Raw genomic sequence first — 18,607 nt, 5'->3', positions numbered from 1 at the left:
ACCTTTGCTGCTTCCTAGCGAATTAAGCGCGGTAATTTTATGTAAAATATAATTACTATTATATAAATACGAGTAAGTAACTCTGAATAGTCAACTCCCCGATATTCTCAGAGAAAATATAAATGATGTTGTTACGATATTAAAATGTTCGCCTTCCTTATCCGCGTTTCCTAACGATCGTGTTAGCTGGCAGTAAATTTCGCGTTGTCCGAAAATATTATTCCAACGAGCGAACCGTTTAAAATCAACCTCTCGACACAGCTCTCGCAAGACACCCGCGGACAAAACGAAACAGCTCTCGAACGAAGATCAAAGCCTCGGGATCCTCGAGGTTCGATTCTCAGGGCGAAACGAGGTTCACAAGGATCACGCGGAACGGTCGTCTATCATAATATTTGTGCCCGTGTCGGCTGCCTGAATTATGATGTAACGAATGGTCACGAACGACGAGGAGGACCAGGAGGACCGGGAGGACCTTTCAGGTCTGGTTGCGTGCGACGAAAAGAGAGGAAAGACCGGGGAAACCAGCCGGAGCTCTAAGTACGCGGCTGATGTACGACCGAGGGTCGAACGAGCGTACAGTGTGTCCGATTTTAACGAGAATCCAGCCAGATTAGTACCCGATAAACTATCCGCGGGGTTAACCCGAGATCGACGACCGCGCACTGGACACATTGGGGGATTCATATTTTCTGATGCCGTTTCATTGATATTCGTTATTAAGATGGACGCCACTTGAGATCCGTGGACACGATTCATCGAAAGCTTGGCCGAGGTTTCAACGGCGGAGTTTGAAAGTTTAGAAATTGGAAACTCTCTTTGAACAAGAGTGACTATAAAAATGATTGAATGCAGCGATTACGACACGAGAATCGGTATAATAATTGGTGTTGGAAAGGCATGGCAGGTGGCGGAGAAAGATGATATTTTTCACAATTACTCGCGCGACGATGGCTAAAACAAATGATTTCTTTTTTTTTTTTTTCAATCAACATAACTTAACGTTCGCTGCCAGCAAGTCGGCCACACTCCGCCCACCTGTTGGCAATATTCCCGTCGAAAGATGTTGCTCGTTCAATTTCGTGAAGGAATTAGGAAAAAAAAATATATCGTATAAAATGTCTGAAATACTAGCAGCCACATCCATTCTGTCCAGAACAGGGTGCGACCTTATCGCCCTTGTGCGATTCTTCGGCGATGCTCGTTTCTAGAATACTCCGTTCTCCTTTCCCTATTACTAGCTTATTTAACCGTACAATACGTACGTCATTCGAATTCTCCAGTTTATTACCCGTATATCTATCCCGTGTTAAATATTAATCTCGACCGGCGACATTAACATTCTTGTAACTCAAGATGACCCGAAAGCCGAGCCGATAACCGTCGCAAAAAGATGCATCCTCCTTTTCCATGTTCTCGTGCTTGATGATTCACAAAAAAAGAGTGAGAGAGAGAGAGAGAGAGAGAGAGAGAGAGAGAGAGAGAGAGGGGAAGAAAAAAATAATCTGTTCACCAGCCGAACGAGCATCGTTGCTCGCGGTAGGTCTTACTTATGTACAGCGTGGAACACCAACAACGAGCTGTCGAACCGGGAACAGCGATTTTCCATCGACCGGCCGCATGGGAAATTCACACACGTGTCCCGTGGATACGCGCAGCGCTTCTCGGTTCCTCGGGAATAAGGACGGCGCTTGTGGGGGACTGATTCCAGATTGTTGTCGGTGAGACGCGCGAGGTCAGACACAGGCGGACATATTTATGTGACACCACGGTCGATAAGGCCAACAGCCAATTAAAGTTGAAAGCCGGCCGAAAACCCAACGAACAACCCCCCGCTGCCGTTTCACGTTTGCTTCAATCACCGGGATCAGCTTTTCACTCGCGGCCTTTTGTTTCCCTTTCACCACGCCCCTGCGATGTTCCCCTCCGAGACCCCTTCCGGCTCCTCTTACGAACACGACTTTTCCTCGACGCGGCGGTTCGACTTCGGCGATCGCTGCCCTGTCGCTTGTTTCGGCTCTTGTCGCGGCGTTATGCCCCAACGGGTCAGAGTGTGAAACGAAACGAGATTATCGTAAACACCTTTCCGATTTTTCTGCTGAAAGAACAAATTAATTTTTTTCTCCCCTTGTCTTCACAACTCGGAGTTCTCGCTCCGGGAATTCCAGGAACACAGGAAATCCGCGGGTAGAGCAGCCACAAACTGTCTGGGGGCACCGTCGTCCCACAATCGAACGAAATGAAGCAAAACGGAGCGCTGAAACCCGCCCACGTTATCGATTCGCGTACAGACTCGTTCTACTCGAGCACCGATTCCACCTCTGGAACACGATAACGTAATCCGGTTATTCGGCGATTTTCACTCCAAGACCTGTCGTCTCCAGCACCAGCCAAGAGGTTCAATCATCGAAAACGGAATCTCCTCGTGGTCGATATTTAACCGGGAGAAGTCCTTCAAGAACTTTGCGTTTGCCTCCGCTCGCGCTAATCTATACGCGTCTACTTCGTTCAGCGATAAGCGGGTCTCGTCACACCGAGATGGGAACCTGATTTCGGCGCGTCGATCGCGTGGGCGGAATCTTTTTCTCTCTGTCTCTGTTCGCTTGGCTGCTCCGGGCGGCGGTACAATGGGATCAATTGAGGGAAGGTGCGATTGAGACGTTGCTAGGCCAAGAACAAATAGAGTCGTCTTTCGACCTTTCGAAATGCTTAATTCATTTGTTGAATCGCGTTAATACGCGAATGGGTGCACGTACAATATAATAAACACGTACGTTTTATTTATTACGTTCGAATAATTATTAAGAACGAATAATTAAGAAGGTGCGAAGAGTTCTGGGAAAGGCCCTTACCTATTTTGCACCATTAATTTTAAGCTGTCGTTATCGATTGGTCGCAGAGCTGTTCCAACGAACGACGATCTTCCTTGTTGCATAAAAAACGCTCGTCGAAGGATCACGACGAGTCTACTACCCCTTCCTTTATTAAAAGGGAAATCACCCGGCGACGTGATCGCAACAAAAGAAACGAGACGGTGAGATCGCAGCGAAGAAAAAGAAAAACCGAGAAACAGTCCGGCGATCGCGCGTTATTCAGAGGTTGTTGCTCCAAAAGCGTGCGTTACGAACGGCATTCCAACGGAGTCAAATCGACCCGAAAGAAACGTGAAACAAGGAAAGGAAGGAGGAAAGTCAGCCGTACAACAAACCACCGATCCCCAGAAGGTGGGACGAGTGACTCGCGCTCGAAATAATTACGGGACGCGTCCGATCTTCTTATCTGTTCGCGGATGAACGCAATTTCAACGCCATCCTCCGGCATTCTCGCGGGTCACCGCCTCCCTTACCTCCTACCATCGACGAGAGACCGGTAAACAAAAGGGACGGCCGTCCCTCGGAAAAGTCTCAGGTTCCCCGGGTACAAATTAAGTATTTAAGATAATTAGCCAGGCTGGCTCGTTTCGTCCGTAGCGAAGGAGCCAAACGAGATGTTATCGCGCGCAACGGGGCCCTCTCTTCTCCTGGGTAGCTTCTGGCCGCCTGATTTACGTGGACGCGCGACCAACCACCACGCACCGCCCCGTCATTATTTTTATCTCCGGCCGTGACTAAACAATTGCCAGGCTGACGGTCCCGTTCGCCACCTTACCATCGCCGAATCTAACACGTTACCAGCCACTCGGTTCCCGGGGCGTCTCTGCGACTCCGTTCGTTAACCACTTGACGACAGCCACTGTTCTGACTTTTATTGCCGGTGAAAATACCATCGAACCCAATTCCTCCGTTTCGGAGTTATTTCGTTATTATTTTCTTTCCCATCCCTTTCACGGGATCAAAAACGATTTTGCCACGAAAGACAAAAAACCTACAATTATTATCGCATCGTAAATAGAGCAGAACATCCTGCATGTAACGCGTCAAACGCTCGAGATTACATTCGTTACGTAAAAGATGCAGCGATTCAGAGCTGCTGGAGGTATACGCATCTATCTACGAACGAACACACACCCTTTCCATATATACGCGACAATTTATGTCTTTCACAACTAGGGGGTTAAATATAGTACAGTCATAAATTAAACCGTTAAGTGGCGGCACCGATTGATGCAGCGACACTCAAGGTCGCGTTCAGCGTTCCACGCGCGTTTCAACAGGAGCTGAAAAGCCTCTGCTCAGCCTCGACGATATCGACGGGTTTTTCGTTCCACCGCACTCGAAATTTCTGTCCGCGTCCCCCCCCCCCCCCCCCCCATACCAGGATCCCATCCAGCCAGCATAGGTGCGAACGCGCGTTTATAATCTACGCGGGGCTACGTGTCTGTTTATGGCAACGTTTGCCACTTCTGGAGAGCCACTACCGGCTCGCTTATGGCCGTCGAGAGGTTGAGCCAGCCGTCCTCGCTCGTACAATCAACACGAGCCATGATGAGACTCGAAACGGCTGCCTTTACGCGTCGTTACGCGCGCAACCCTGCCGTGTAACGCCTCGAAGCCAGCTGGAACGTGTTTTAAAGGGTGAGGCGAACGCGCTCCCGCCGTAGTGAAACCGTACAACTTGTAACGCGCAATTAGACCAGCGTGGACGGTGGTTACGTTCCCGTACAGCTTGGAACAGGAATGTGAAAACACGTCGCAGGGGATGCTCGTAGAGAAGCGTGGCCTGTGAAATGTGTGTGTGTTTTTTGAATGACAGTGTCCGTGATCGAATGGAAGCGTGGCTTCTTCGTGAAGATAATGGGAAAATAGAGCGATTCGAGAAGCTGCTGTTTCGAGCTCGCGATTCGCAGACGAATTTTCAAAACTAAATTGTTTCGTAAACTGCGATCATCGTTTCGTAATCAAGCGATAGAAACAGGTAGCGGATATAGTAATCCCCGAGTCTCCTCTTCGTTGAACGCGATCGAGCACGACAACCGCGTTGCAATCGCGGATAGTAAAATAGCGCATCCCGTATCCTTGACTTCATTTGCACAGGAAACACGGACGAACGAGAGCAAATGAAAGTAACCAAATTACGATGTAAGGACTTAAATGTACCCACTATTAACGCGTACAATGTTGGCATAATGTAGCTACGGCGTAACCAGGACCCAGCACTGTATTTAACAGCCATAAATTAAGGCTGGAATTAATATTTATGCTGGTGTACATAATAACGATAACGCTGGTACATTGTAGCCAGGTAATCAAGCATTTCTCTACGTGCTCTGTTTTTAGCAGCGATTTTTATTCCGCTTAGGGTTAGATCGAGGCGCGTTCTTTTGTACTTCGCTGGCTGTTTCCCATGGGATCGACGATTAAACTGTTCCAGGATTTAGAAAAAGACGTAACATTTATACGACATGAAAATGTCGAAACACACCGAAGTACTAATCAGAGGACGCGTTTTATTTCCCATTTCAAGCGGTCTTATTCGACTCGATGCTTGCGACGCGGATCAAGTTAACATGGGGATACGATTAGTTTTTTACTGACGATATTTTTGCGTTTTGCGCTTGGAGGAATCTAAATGGACGCTCTGGAAGTTGTTGAATAATTTAAGAAAACGAGCTACGCTTCGAAGAATAACGACTACTAGATGATGGATGATTAATAAAATATCGAATATCGTACCTAACCGGCATTAAACCAGTTCTCATAATTTTCTGAAACATTTTTCTTTAAACGACAGATGCTGTCAAGGCTTCCTTCGCAAATTCTGAACAGCACAGATCGTAGCCGTGGACATGTCAATTCGAACGCGTACGTTTCTGAGGGACGATTCTTCGAGCATTTGCATTTCTATGTTCCACTATATTCCCTCCTTGGTTGGGTTTATTCGAAACAATTGTCGATCCAATTATGAGGCAGACACCGTAAACCCGGCTCGAAAAGTTAAAAGGCGATGCGAAGTCCGGATGATAGGTAGAGCATGTCTATTTAGCGGACGTTGCCGTAGAGTCGTGACGCGTGTTGGGTTTAACACGCGGTCAGCGTACATGTGCTCGGCTTTGATGCTAAGCGATGCCATATATCGCGGGCAACTCTGTCTTAACGCAGTTTCGTCTTGTCCAGTTTAAGCGGCGACTATGCGGGGAGCCACTTAAGAGATGATGCATGGACTAGCGAGGGTATTCCTATCTACGGATACGGATGATTCTTGGTGCACGTTATGATTTCGGATTCCTCGAACGCGCAAGCATCTAGAGTATGGATCAAATATATGGAGCCATTGCTCGCTCGCACTTGATATATTACAACATAGTCGAACGGGCGGAATACTATAGATCCATCGTCGCGCAAGCCGATGGCGAAGCCAGAAAAGAAGAGCAAGAGCAATGGAGAAGGAATCTCGGAGAGCCTCGGACATTGGTCCGATCTATTGAGATAGGATAAACGCAGCGAGCGCAAAAGCGCAAACGCAGTTTAAAGCAGCGAAAATCCATCGATCGTTACGAGTATTCCAGTAGCCGGGCCGAGTATTCGCTGAAAAAGATAGGGATACATCGCTAATGCATCCCCGTGAAATTGTTGTTGATCCGATTCCAGATGCGGAATGCGGGAGACACGCGAGCGGGAGGCCCAGCAGAAGGTAGGAAAAGAAAAAAGCGACGATAGCCGCGTCGTAGCCCCGAGGATGAAAAACGTCTGCGCGCCGGCTCGTTCGCGGCGAACGTTCCGGGGGTTGTTCGCGCGCGTTAATTCCGCTGGATCGAGCGCGTGGAACGAGGCGAGCTCCGGTTTTCCAGTCGCCTTCGTGCGCGTCTTTTTAATCCACCGCGGTGCTCGCGTTTCTTCCTTTTGGGACCGTGTAAGTTAATTGATTACAGAGTACACTGTCATGATTCAGGCTACCTTTTTTTAAGCGTTAGCGGTAGACTAAGTAACAGGTGTATCCGAGACGAGAGGGGGAGAGAGAGAGAGAGAGATTCAAATATAATCAATTTTCAGAAACCCTGATTTTATCCGAATACTTTGGCGCTCGAACGCGATCGCATACATTACAATTGTCGTCTTCTACTTACGTGATCAGCCATTTTAATGAAAGTGAAATTGCAGTCAATTTAAAACAGATTTCGACATGATACGAAGCGTCTTGTCCGTTCGAAAACTAATTGAAGGTAGTGACTGGACGCGAAACGTTCGACGTGTAAATATCGATAAAGTGAGATCGATTTCTTTCGAGCAATGTTGCTTGAACATCAACCGGCGCGAGGTGAAATGCTCGACACGTAGTGGTAATGTAAAGTCAGTTTGATCGACGACAGGAAGATTGATGAAATACACATTTCGAGTAAACTGGCCGACCGTTCTTTTCCAGCACTCGACACTCGAACATGTTGTTACCGGGCTTGGAATGCTTACCGGTGTGAAAAATTGCGAATAAATAATGCATGCCGTGAAATACAATTTCTGATACTCGACGAGGGCTTCGACGAGTTTTCTGACATTTCAATCGAAATTACGGGAACACTTGCACTTTCGATATTTCTCTGATTTGAAAAAGTACCGAATAACGTCGGATAGCATTCTTTCGCCGTTAGCGTTCGTCTCTAATCACGCACACGTAACAGAGCGTTAATTAGCCAGGCATTCCGATACGATAACACTGACATCAGAAATAGCTGGCCAAGTTTAAAAGCTCGACCCGCCGTTGGCCTACATCTCCATAACCGTGAAGCGTCTGGCGTCGATTCCAGAATCCCATCTGGCCGGGAGCACGACTCGCGCGACCCAACCGGCCGGATTCGTGCCGGTATTATATCGCGTGCACGCGCGTCCGTGTTATCTCGGGTAATTGAACGGAAGGTAGACGCGCGGGGGCGCGCAAACGTAACGATGACCCTGCACGTGTAAACTGTAGTAACCGAACTGCGTCCGCGAGAAAAGAAAAAGGGAAAGTAACTTACCGGCGGGCAGAAGAAGAACTAACGCTACCGCGGCGAAGGAACGCGAGCAATTCTCCGTTTACGTACGTATCCGTTTCAAACTACCTCTGTAGAAGCACATTCCGATGTTGATTACGAATTTTCTTCAATCTTATTTTCTATCCGTACCCGAGACCGTGTTCCAAATAAATATTCTATTGATTTACGATAGGAGGGGGGATCCTATCTTGCAAGAAGGCTGGAAGGCCGTGCTCGAACACACCGGCTGTCGCCCTCCTCTAAATCGGGATTTTCGGGACTCGCGCGATGCTCTGGAGTTCGTTTAACTTTCGACTTGACCCCGATTTAAACCAGAAAAAGAGGAGAACGACGGAGACGACGGCGACGACGACGACGACGACGACGACGACGACGAGGCAGGCGATGGTGAGAGAGCGGAAGCCAGGCGCAGACGAGACGCTTCTGCGACTTCCTGGCTCGACGGGGGAAAAGGGTTTCGGTCTCGATGTCGCGAAAATAGGAACGCGTTCGGGATGCGCGCTAGCGGATGATTCCGGATAGTAACAGGTTTCCAAGGAAACTGGTGAATCTGGTCGCTTTAATTTACAACGGTTGGGCAGCGTAGCAGCGGCTGATTGACTCTGGATCTCCTCGGATCACGTACTTTTTGTGTAAACAAACTTGCGCGCGAACGATTTCCGCGATAGATACCGACACGTTTCTTGTATTCGAGGTAGCAGAAATGTATTGCGCGAACGAAAAAATTCATCCGAGGAAATTTCTATTAAATGAGATTCGAGCGTTCGTTTGCTCACCTTAACTATTACCACATATCGAATCAATCAAGTGGATCAAGTATTCAGATACCAACAATTACCAAAGTACTCGTATTCTTAAAGCGAATCAAATGAAACATAATTATCGCGTTCTTACGATATATCTACTCGAGCTCCAATAACCAGTTATAAGGTAATATTCCATCGCAAACGACCTGCATTGAATTTTTGAATTATCAATTGCTCAATTTAAACGTCGACTCCCTGCGGCGAGACCAGACGCGCGTTTAATTTCATCCATAATTCCAATCCGTTCGTTACGAAAAGAGGACAATAAAAGGAAAAGGAAAAGGAAAGTGGCTAATCAGAAGTGCCAATTCGGAAAATAAATAAGAATACCAGGACCACCTAGTGGAATGCACCGCGGACGGCGCGGACGTTCCTGAAACCGCAGCTAAATAATCGAGGCGGGTTAATTGAGAAAGCAGTCGGTGATAAACACACGGACAAAACACTGTTCCGCGAAGCAGGTTCGCGAACACGCGACAGGAGCGAGTTTCGCCGCTACGCGAGTGCTAGACACGAGAGCATGCTTCAAACGATTTATTCAGCTTCAATTTCAGATCTAGTCCGGTGATTTCTATACGCCGGGGATTTATACCGCGGAGGGTTGCTCTGACGGTTTTGCTGCGGGATTAGCCTGATTAGAGCGAGAAAAGAATCCCCGGCTACATTTAAATCGACGATAAGGTTAATGTTGCGCGTACGCTCCCTGTCAATTAAACACGTTTTTATGACTCGATCCTTTGAATTATCGATTAAACATTGAAGAATGCGCCGAGAAAACTCTGTGCGATAAGACTAATCCAACTATCTTGCCAATTCTCGTGCGCTTCTAACGAGGAAATAAAAAATGCTCGAACGTTCCGTAGATTCCGCATCTTCGAAATGTTTACGAAAGATTAATAAAAAGACGGGAACGCTGAAGCATAGATACGGTTACACTGTAAATTACAATTTCGAGTTGGTCATCGATCGGAATCGAAACAGATGATTCCCTCTTGCAATCTTTATGGTAGATAAGATTCCTGTGTAATCGACGTATTCGTTTTAACCGAGGCAATGCGAGCTATCACTAATTTCAGATGACTTGATTTTCGTTCAAAATGAAATGTACGATTTGTACGAAACATGTTTCAAGCGAAAACTCTGCTATCCGCTTTTTCTGCTACCAAAAGATAATCATCTCGGAAACGTAAAATCCTGTTTCAGCTTCTGATAGCTTCTGGTAGAGAAGCTAAATAAAAATTAGGGAAAAGAAAACGGCGGGGGGGGGGGGGGGGAGGGGGGGGGGGGTTAAGGTACGAGTTGAATTACACGAAATTACACGTTAAGTTTGAAAAATTGATTTTTGTTTGAAACGTTTCTCGCGGTTCGCCACTCGAAGGACACCGAGTTCTAGATAGCGATGCGAGACGAGGAAGGACGGAGAGAGGAAGAGAGAGGTGAAAAGGAAGTCGAGTTCTCCATGTACGGAACGCGAGCACGCGACAAGAACAAATTCTAGCAAGGTGAACTCGCGCGAGCCGCAGGATGCAGCCGGCCGGCATTCAAACGGCCTTCAGCTCTATTCTTGACCTAACGCAGTACCTACCGCGCGAGACTTCCTCCCGTATCTCGCGAGTGTTTCATTTGCATGAGCTAGGCAGACCAATAATCAGACGCCGGTTTTCCTTCTCTCTCCCTCTCGCCCTCTCCTCCTCTTAATCTCTTATTCGCCGGCCTGACGATTGTACGGCTCGCATTCCGGTGCATTTTCCATCGCGAAGGCCGTCGATTAATGCCGCAATATCCGTGGAAACCCACCAGCTGCCGGTGGCTACCGCCGTTTTCTATTCCATTGATTTTATCTCCGCTTCGGAACACGCGCGAGTCATTAATTTCAATCTGTCTGTGCCGTGCTGTTTCATTTTTCGGCCTTGAATTAAACCGCGAATTCTGTGCTTCAAGTGGAACGCGTAAAAAATCGCCTACCGAGATCAGGTTGTTGCAAAGAGAATCCTTCGACCAGGGAATTTCACTCGCCTCTCTTTTTAGATAAGTCGTTTCGCGTAAGCAATGACACAAAATTATATAAAAAATGTGTCGGAACGAAAACGAGATCGAGAGCGAGGAATCTTACGCTTAGTTCAACGCCTGGTTCAGGCTGGATTATCTTGCGTAATACATATATCCATCTGTTCGAGTGGACGCGAGATCCTTTTTAAATCTCGATTCCAAACCGAAGGAGAAGTCGCAGCCGGATATTCTACCGACTGTGTCTGATGGTTGCGCTTCAGCCTGCGCGCGAGTCCCCTTTTCCGTGGCTATTGCCCTTCTTCTTCTTCTTCTGAATAATACGCGTTTGCCGCGACGCGCGGTTCAAATTATACGACGTACGCGCGAACCTTTCCTACCCCGGCCGCTAATAAAGTGACAGAAGAAACTGGGGGAGAACTGGATTTATTGGAAAAGCTGTTCGCGGTTAAAAGAAAAGGCGTTCGCGATCGGCGTAGGTATTCTACACGCTACCAGGTGTCGTTTCAGTTCCACGTTTCCGTCAGCACGTCCCATTCAAGCGGGAATTTTACGATGTCGAAGGGTGTGGCTGACATCGCGATGCCTTCGACGTATCCGAGGATTGAAGATTTAATGTTTTCCAGCTTTTCAATGGATCGAACACCTTTTTCCCTCGTCGAGGACGCTAGAGTCTGAGGAGGGCCGTCTTCACCGATTGTTGTAAATCTTGAAATAATTCAGAAACGACCGCGGTGTAAGCTCCTCTAATTTTTACAGCGTCACGTTTTTAATCTTCCTCTGTTACGACACGCATTTTATGTAAAAGTTTGAAAAAGGATGTAGTAGCTGAAAAATGTTTACGATTTGTACAATTTTCACGTTTTTTTCTCTCTAGCTTCGAAGAGAAAATCCGACTTTGCGTTCAACACGCACGACCGTCTTCATTGATTGATGAACACACGGTCGGTGTTCAGGAATACGTATAAATTAGAAGACAGGGTGCAGGCTAATAATTAAAAAAAAAAAAAAAAAAAAAAATTAACAACTGCCGGTGCCCCATTTTTCCCTCCACTTTAATTACCGACGGTAATTGCTGGCGGGGTGCAACGAACGACAGCCATTTTAATTACAAGGTAGCGACAGCTCGGTGGAACGGGTTAACGCGTTTCACGTCCACGGTTCCTCCCAGTTGCCGCGGGTATTAAAAAAAAAATTCTGTCACCGATTTACCGGTAAAACGTATCAATTGATAAATGTATAGACGACGAATACATAATGCGTAGAAAACGATTTAACATCGGCATCGGTTTATTTAACGACGTTCTTCTGGCAGAGTATGAAATATGGATCCGAAGTCAGTTAGCGAAATCAGTTACTTCGATCTCTCTCGAAAGGACGCATGATACATCGATGTTTCATTGTTGGTCAACGGAATGACTGGCGGGGAACATCAATTTTATTTGAATACAATGTTACGGTGAATATTCAATTGCCGGATCACCGTTTAACCGAACGTTCCATTATCCGATCAGTGTCAATTACATGCGAATGACGACGATGTGGCCAGCTCGAACTACTTTACAGCTAAATCGTAACGCTAAAAAGAAGCGCTGCGGATAGAATAAAAATGAGGCGCTGCGTATGAATGAAATAAAAGAAATAGAACAAGTGAATAACGTTTGGATAGTCAGGAAATTGTCGCTATACGGTCTCTACGCTGTAAATGGGCCTTTAACCACATCGGAGCAAGGGGCACCGGGCGGTGTTTCGTGATCGCGTACCAACAACTCCAGAGGCGGTGTTCGGCGTATCCCTCCGAGGGCGCCGCTCCTTCTCAAACGAAAGTATAATTATGTGCTTTCCTCTGTGGGAGAGGCGGTGGTAATTACGCCAGAAATTTCACGCTCGGCCCCCTTCAACTCTCGTGCCACCGCTCCTCTCGATGGAGGCGCTACGAGGGAACACGCTCGCGATTATCACGGGTGAATTTATTATAACTACTATTAAATCTATTTAATCCTCGAAACGCGTATCGATATACGGCCGTTCGATCGATTCGTGTCGCGTCCTCTGCACGCGAAGGTTTCACCTTTAATTGAGCGATTCACACGTTCCGAGATTGAGATAATTGCTATTTATAGGCGCCCCGAGGACCTTAAATCGACCCAACAAGGGAGAGCTATAATTTCATATTTCAACCCGCGTACGCGTGTATTCTCGATTCCCGCGGTGGTGTTGTTATTATGAATATCATTCGGGACGGACGTTGCTTTCTATTATAGTTTATCGCCAGTCAGTCTCTGAGTTACCGTCCCGTAGAATATTAGGGGAAATTATAGGACGCCCTAATTTGGTGTTAATTTAATGTAGCAGGATGATGAAAGACATTAGTGGCCTGTAAGTGGTTTCGAGAGAAACCATTCTCGGATACCTCCGAATATAATATTTCGGAGCGTTCCACTTATCAGCTATCTGCGCTAATTAGTATAGAATTAATCAATTACAAGGAGACACGAAGAAATAAGCGGAAGGTAATAAGAGAAATTTTCGCCTATATACTCGTTCATCGAGCCCCTGGTCACGTACCGTTGAACCGAAACCTCCTTTAACAGACATTTGGCTACCGTCATCGCTTAATAACTATAATTTATGATCAAGAGCGGTGTCACGATTTTTCTTAGTCTCTGATTAATTTGATCGGAACGCGAGGATGCGATGCGGCTATACTACACGCGAAATGCTTGTAATTAACATAGAATTTCACAGTGGATCCGATCAATATGACGGCAGTCAACTTTTCTGGACTTATTATCATGAAATTACGAGGCGTCGGGCCTGTTATTATGACACGATACTTTAGCTGCTTGGAAAAGCGAACATGTCCAAGAATGGAGCAATCGCCTCAACGACAGAGACAGAGATTGATCGAGTGAGATGTTCTCGTTGGTTCGACGTTGTTATTAACATCAGGACAAGTACACAGCAGGACGGCGGTAGGAAAGGAATGCGGGCTGAATGGTCTCGTAACTAAACTACTGTTCAGCTGATCTCTGTTCGCGTCGAATTAGTTTCGAACGAAATTTCTTTTCGAATCTGAAACGCGTGCGGTAGCGTCTTCCCCGCAGAAATCTAAAATATATTTATTTGTTCGGCTATTTTTGAATGAAAAAGTTTACGGCCACCTCGGTCGAGGGTCCCTTCATCTTTGTATTACCGGGTGTCAGGCTGATCCGCACGTTCCCGCACATTCCTATATCGATGAAAGCGTTAAATTGCATTCCATCGGGCAACTCGACCGACTAGGTAGTCGGATAAATTCACGGGAACAGATATGGATCTCGACGCGTTCGCGGTCCGTCGTTCTAGCTCCCATATCACGCGTCCCATATCTTTTCCTCGAGTGTCGCGCGTGAAATGTTGCCGCGCCCAGCGTTCGTCCGGCGTAAACATCCCGACGATATTGTTGCCTTCTGAATAAATTTGAAATAATTAGTTATTTCGCGAACAGCGAGTTCGCATCTATCAAACCGTTGCTCAACGGAATTTCTACGGTTCGGAGAATACTCTATCGGAACGTTTCCTGCTGCCACAGCAGTTCGATGGAACTGTCAGACGCTGCGTAACCCAATTAATGATTAATCGGCGAATGCTTCCGCTCACAGCAGAGACCGATTGACGTTAATTCGCTTTTGAATCACGGAAACGATCGAAAATAACGGCCGCGCTCGAACACGGACGCGATGCAGAAATTACAGCTCGACTAAGGAGAACGTTAATCTGTAACCAGTCGCGTAGCGCCGGCAATGAAATGTTCGCCTAGCTGCCCGTGTTATGTAGATTAGTTATCGGATACACTGATCTCGGCTCCGCAGTGGAACTTTGCCGCACTATTCGAGTATGTAAATTGGACATCCGCGAATTTAGTTTTGTCACTTTCTCTTAATGATAACAATGCCAGAATTCTCCCACCCGAGGCATGTATTCCGTGTCGAAGCAACGAAGCCTGTAATTGCACGCTCCGCTATCGTCTATATAACAGCCTGGCAAAGGCATTAGCCTCGCATCGAAGATTGGCCAGTTCTCTAAGTGATCAGGTAAGTACACCGCGAACCGTCCGAGCAACAAATCCGCGAGTTCGCGATGGCATGCAACATTCCGAGAAGGCCAGATGCACGATACGACTCTATTCGATGTCTGCCCTTCCGACACCCTTCCGTACCCTCTCGAAGCGTACCGGATAGATTTCATGAAAATGCCGATGCTTAACGAGAACCAGCTAAGAACCAATCATCTGTCCACTTTCATTTTATTTCGCACCGCGTTCCATCTACGCGACGTGTTCAACACGTTCACGCCGTGGCGAAAATCTACGTTTCTCCGCGTGAGGCGGGACTATCTTATCATGTGTTACGCTTCGTGGGGCGGGGCAATATCGTTGCGAGTTTGAAAACGCTTATTGCGAAGGTAAAATTATCTTTTCTTCTACAGAGGTGGTTAGAATACTTTTTGAATTTTTGCCCTCATAAATAATAGATAAAATGGATCTGGAGGAAAGTGGTTCCTCTGAAGAATCGACTAATTTTCTGAAAACGCGTGACCCACAAGTGGGTCACGCCGCCCCACGGAGCAGTCAAGTGTGACCCACCGGTGGGTCACGCCGCCCCACGGAACAGTCAAATGTGACCCACCGGTGGGTCACCCCGGCGTGAACGTGTTAATCGAAGGTAACTCGAAAACGATTATCGATTGTATCCTTTCATTTTAAACAACCTTTCCCCGTTGATAACAATAATTAGAATTGTATGTAACACTGTTAATTAATGTTTAACGCGAAATGGAGTAACAAATTCTAATTTCTCTGTTACACGGATGAGGCCGCGCAAGGCTACAATTGCGCAAGTAACAAAATTAATCGGCTGTTAAACGTACGCTCCAGTGAAATGGTAAACAGCTAAGAGTGTATCAACCCAAGCTGGAACGCGTTCCTTTTATTTGGTACTAGTTACGGCGTCGCGGTGAAAAAAAGGGAGAGAGAGAGAGAGAGAGAGAGAACGATAGTAGTTAAGGGTTAAACCTGTTTCACTGGCTCGCACAGCCGTTCTTGTATTTCGATCAAACGTCATCAGCTTTAATTAAACCTCGGAAACGTTGACGATATTTGTTCTCTCACCCAGAAATTCGCGCGATCGGATTTTCTGAGGTAATGGAACTTTGATTTATTTTATGTCTCCACGCGAGACGAACGAGAATCTTTAAGGACAATCTTTTTCGATTTGGTACGGTTTCGATACGATGCTCGAGCAAAATCGGCACAAGGCTGAAATTAATTACGCGAAATTACTTAAATGTCTTCGCATTAAGAAACTTGTATTCGAGAATCAACGGAGTATTGTAAATTTCTATCGTTTCGAAAGAACTCGGAGGAAAATCCCGCAAGAAGACCTAACAAGCTCCCACGAAATCTGCTCGCTGCATAGGTTTACGAACTGCCTGTTCTAACCGAGCGGCCGTGCTCATTAAAACGAAATCACTTACTGGATCATCCGTATAATAGTTTAAAAGCCAGCTCGTGTGGCCCATTCGATTCCCCTTTCTCAGCTGCATTTCTGTAATTTAGATAGCCGCGATAGCGTATCGTGATATAAGAAGAGGCGGATAGAAGCGGTGAGCGTCGCGTGGCACTTGGCTGCTCAATTTTCCCCATCGAGGAATGCCCCCTGAGGACGCCTGTCCGGAGGGCATACCGCGAGGTGATTTTATCCAAAGGAAGAGCAACCTTTTTCCTTTCTTTTCTTTTCCTTTCTTTTCTTTTCTTTTCTTTTCTTTTCTTTTCTTCTCGTTTCATTTCATTTTCGTGAAATAGCTTGACTTACCGAGCCGTAAAGAAGACCACAGGAATCCATGCACAGGTACAGGCAGGTCGCGACACCTTGAATCCTCAGCTGACCCCTGGCCACGGACATTCGTTGAAATATCGCTGGAAAAGGGAAGAAACAACGGAAGGATTAATTACGGTGAGTAAACTGGCCATTATGCTTTGCTGCGCGATTCGAAATTAACTCTGGTTGCTCGAGGGTTCGTCATTTTTACGAGTAATTAATGTTACGGTAGGTATATGGTAACGTAGTCGTTTTGACAAAACTCAAGTTTCTAGGAGTATTTTCCGCATGGTAAACACGTACAAGTACGAACGTGCCCTCGAGCAATCAGACAGAATTATTCCAATATATCTGGCGCGTGCAAATATAATACAAAGCTCCGCGCTCTTAACAATTTTCCAGTGAATCTCGGCCAGCAGTGGCTCGATTTAAAGGTACCGGTTATAAGAATCGAGAAGCACTAAAGTCGGTGTGTAATCGAACGTAGCAGGCAGCTGAAAAGCCACTCGAATACTCGGCTCGCTAATTATCGATAACATCGCAAAGATACGTCCCGATGTAAGTAATAGCTGTCGCTTCATTCGTTTCTCCGCGCACGTTTAGCCATTACATTTGCTACACGTTACGCTGTCGGTAGTTATTAATCCACGGATGCCCGGTTAAAAATAATCGTAATGATACTGTTCGTGGCATCGGTGATTCAATTAAAGATCGATCAAGGAACGAAGTCTGAGGTCTGGTCCGTACCGAACGTAGAATTAAATTCGAGGGGAAAGTAAGTAGGTTATTTTTCTCTGGTAACTAGGAAGTGAATTTAAGCACACGATTGTGGAAAATCGTTACAATACTCGATGACCGATGCCACGTGGGAAATTTGAGATGCAGATTTGAAACTGGGACCTAATCGATGGAGGAAACACGGCCGAGTCGTAAATTAACCGAGGCGTGAACAAGGATGCCACCTAAATGAATAGAATAAACCAAAACGAAGAAGAACAATCAAACACCGAGTCGGGTTCGAGTAGTTGTAACGAGACTGTCGGTTTTCATGCTAGTTTAAATATACGTTCACGAGAGTTACTTTTACCGGGAGGGACCCTTGCCACGCTATTAAAAGGAAAATACTGTTATAGGGACGCCGATGTCGGGATCGTATCTTCCAGCGAATGAAAAGCGGAAACGGATCGAAGAAACGAAACAGCCGTACGCGATATACGTATCGTTAATTTACCCAGGCGTCGATGCCTTGGAACGTGAAGCATGTTTGCTAAAATTTATTTAGTTTAAATGCAATTTAATACTTCATTGCAACTCGCATAATTCTACGCTCCTATTCTCGGTAAAAATCGTCTGACATTCTATCGAAGAAACTATTTCGAACAGCATTCGAACCGCGATAGTAATAATGTTATGCGTATTTTGTAATATATAGCTTTTATGGTAGTTTATATAGCCTTAATAGTTTTTAATTCCGAGAATATATATTGTAACATGCATAAAAGATGCTACTTCGATTCGTAGTAGAACACGTTATCATACTCTGAATGGAAATATTTACTATTTTAAATTAGGGGTAGATTTATTTGTAGAAACGGTGGAACGAAGTGATGGTTTTTCCTATCTCCCGACTCGTTCAAGGTGGACACGTTGCTGCTGCCGTCACGATTAGACACGCGATCGGAAACGCATAACGTGATCACGCCGTGGCACCGCGACACCTGGGGCTTGTAAATTTCGCGGTAACTTGTTAACACCGGGACGCCGCAGACGCCGTGGTTAATCCCAATAATAATCTTCTGTCGCTTCGTGTGCGCGCTATGAAACGAACCACTGATTTTTCGCGCTCGCCACCGTGGTGTGATGCATCCTGGTGGAGAAAGAGGGTAATCCGACGGTTTAAATGAAATTCAGCAGATGACCGAGGAGACGTGTGAAACACGGACCAGACGGAACGGAACGGTGTCACGCGTCAGTAATTTGTTAAATGCGAACCGACGTCTCGTGCTGCTCTCGTGAAAGAGTGGACT

The 18,607-nt window shown here is 46.4% G+C and overlaps 1 protein-coding gene across 1 annotated transcript in view; it reads right to left on the bottom strand.

The window, feature by feature from the left end:
• LOC143425680 (uncharacterized) overlaps positions 1-18,607 on the bottom strand; it is a 103,019-nt gene that overhangs the window by 15,666 nt on the left and 68,746 nt on the right. The window contains exon 2 of the mRNA XM_076898680.1: positions 16,575-16,678. Coding sequence (XP_076754795.1) covers positions 16,575-16,678 — 104 coding nt within the window. The remainder of the gene's footprint in view (positions 1-16,574; positions 16,679-18,607) is intronic.

Source organism: Xylocopa sonorina, chromosome 7, assembly GCF_050948175.1.
Source record: "Xylocopa sonorina isolate GNS202 chromosome 7, iyXylSono1_principal, whole genome shotgun sequence".
NCBI lineage: Eukaryota > Metazoa > Arthropoda > Insecta > Hymenoptera > Apidae > Xylocopa > Xylocopa sonorina.
The sequence above is the reverse complement of the archived record's forward strand: the minus strand, read 5'-3'. Positions and strand labels throughout refer to the sequence as shown.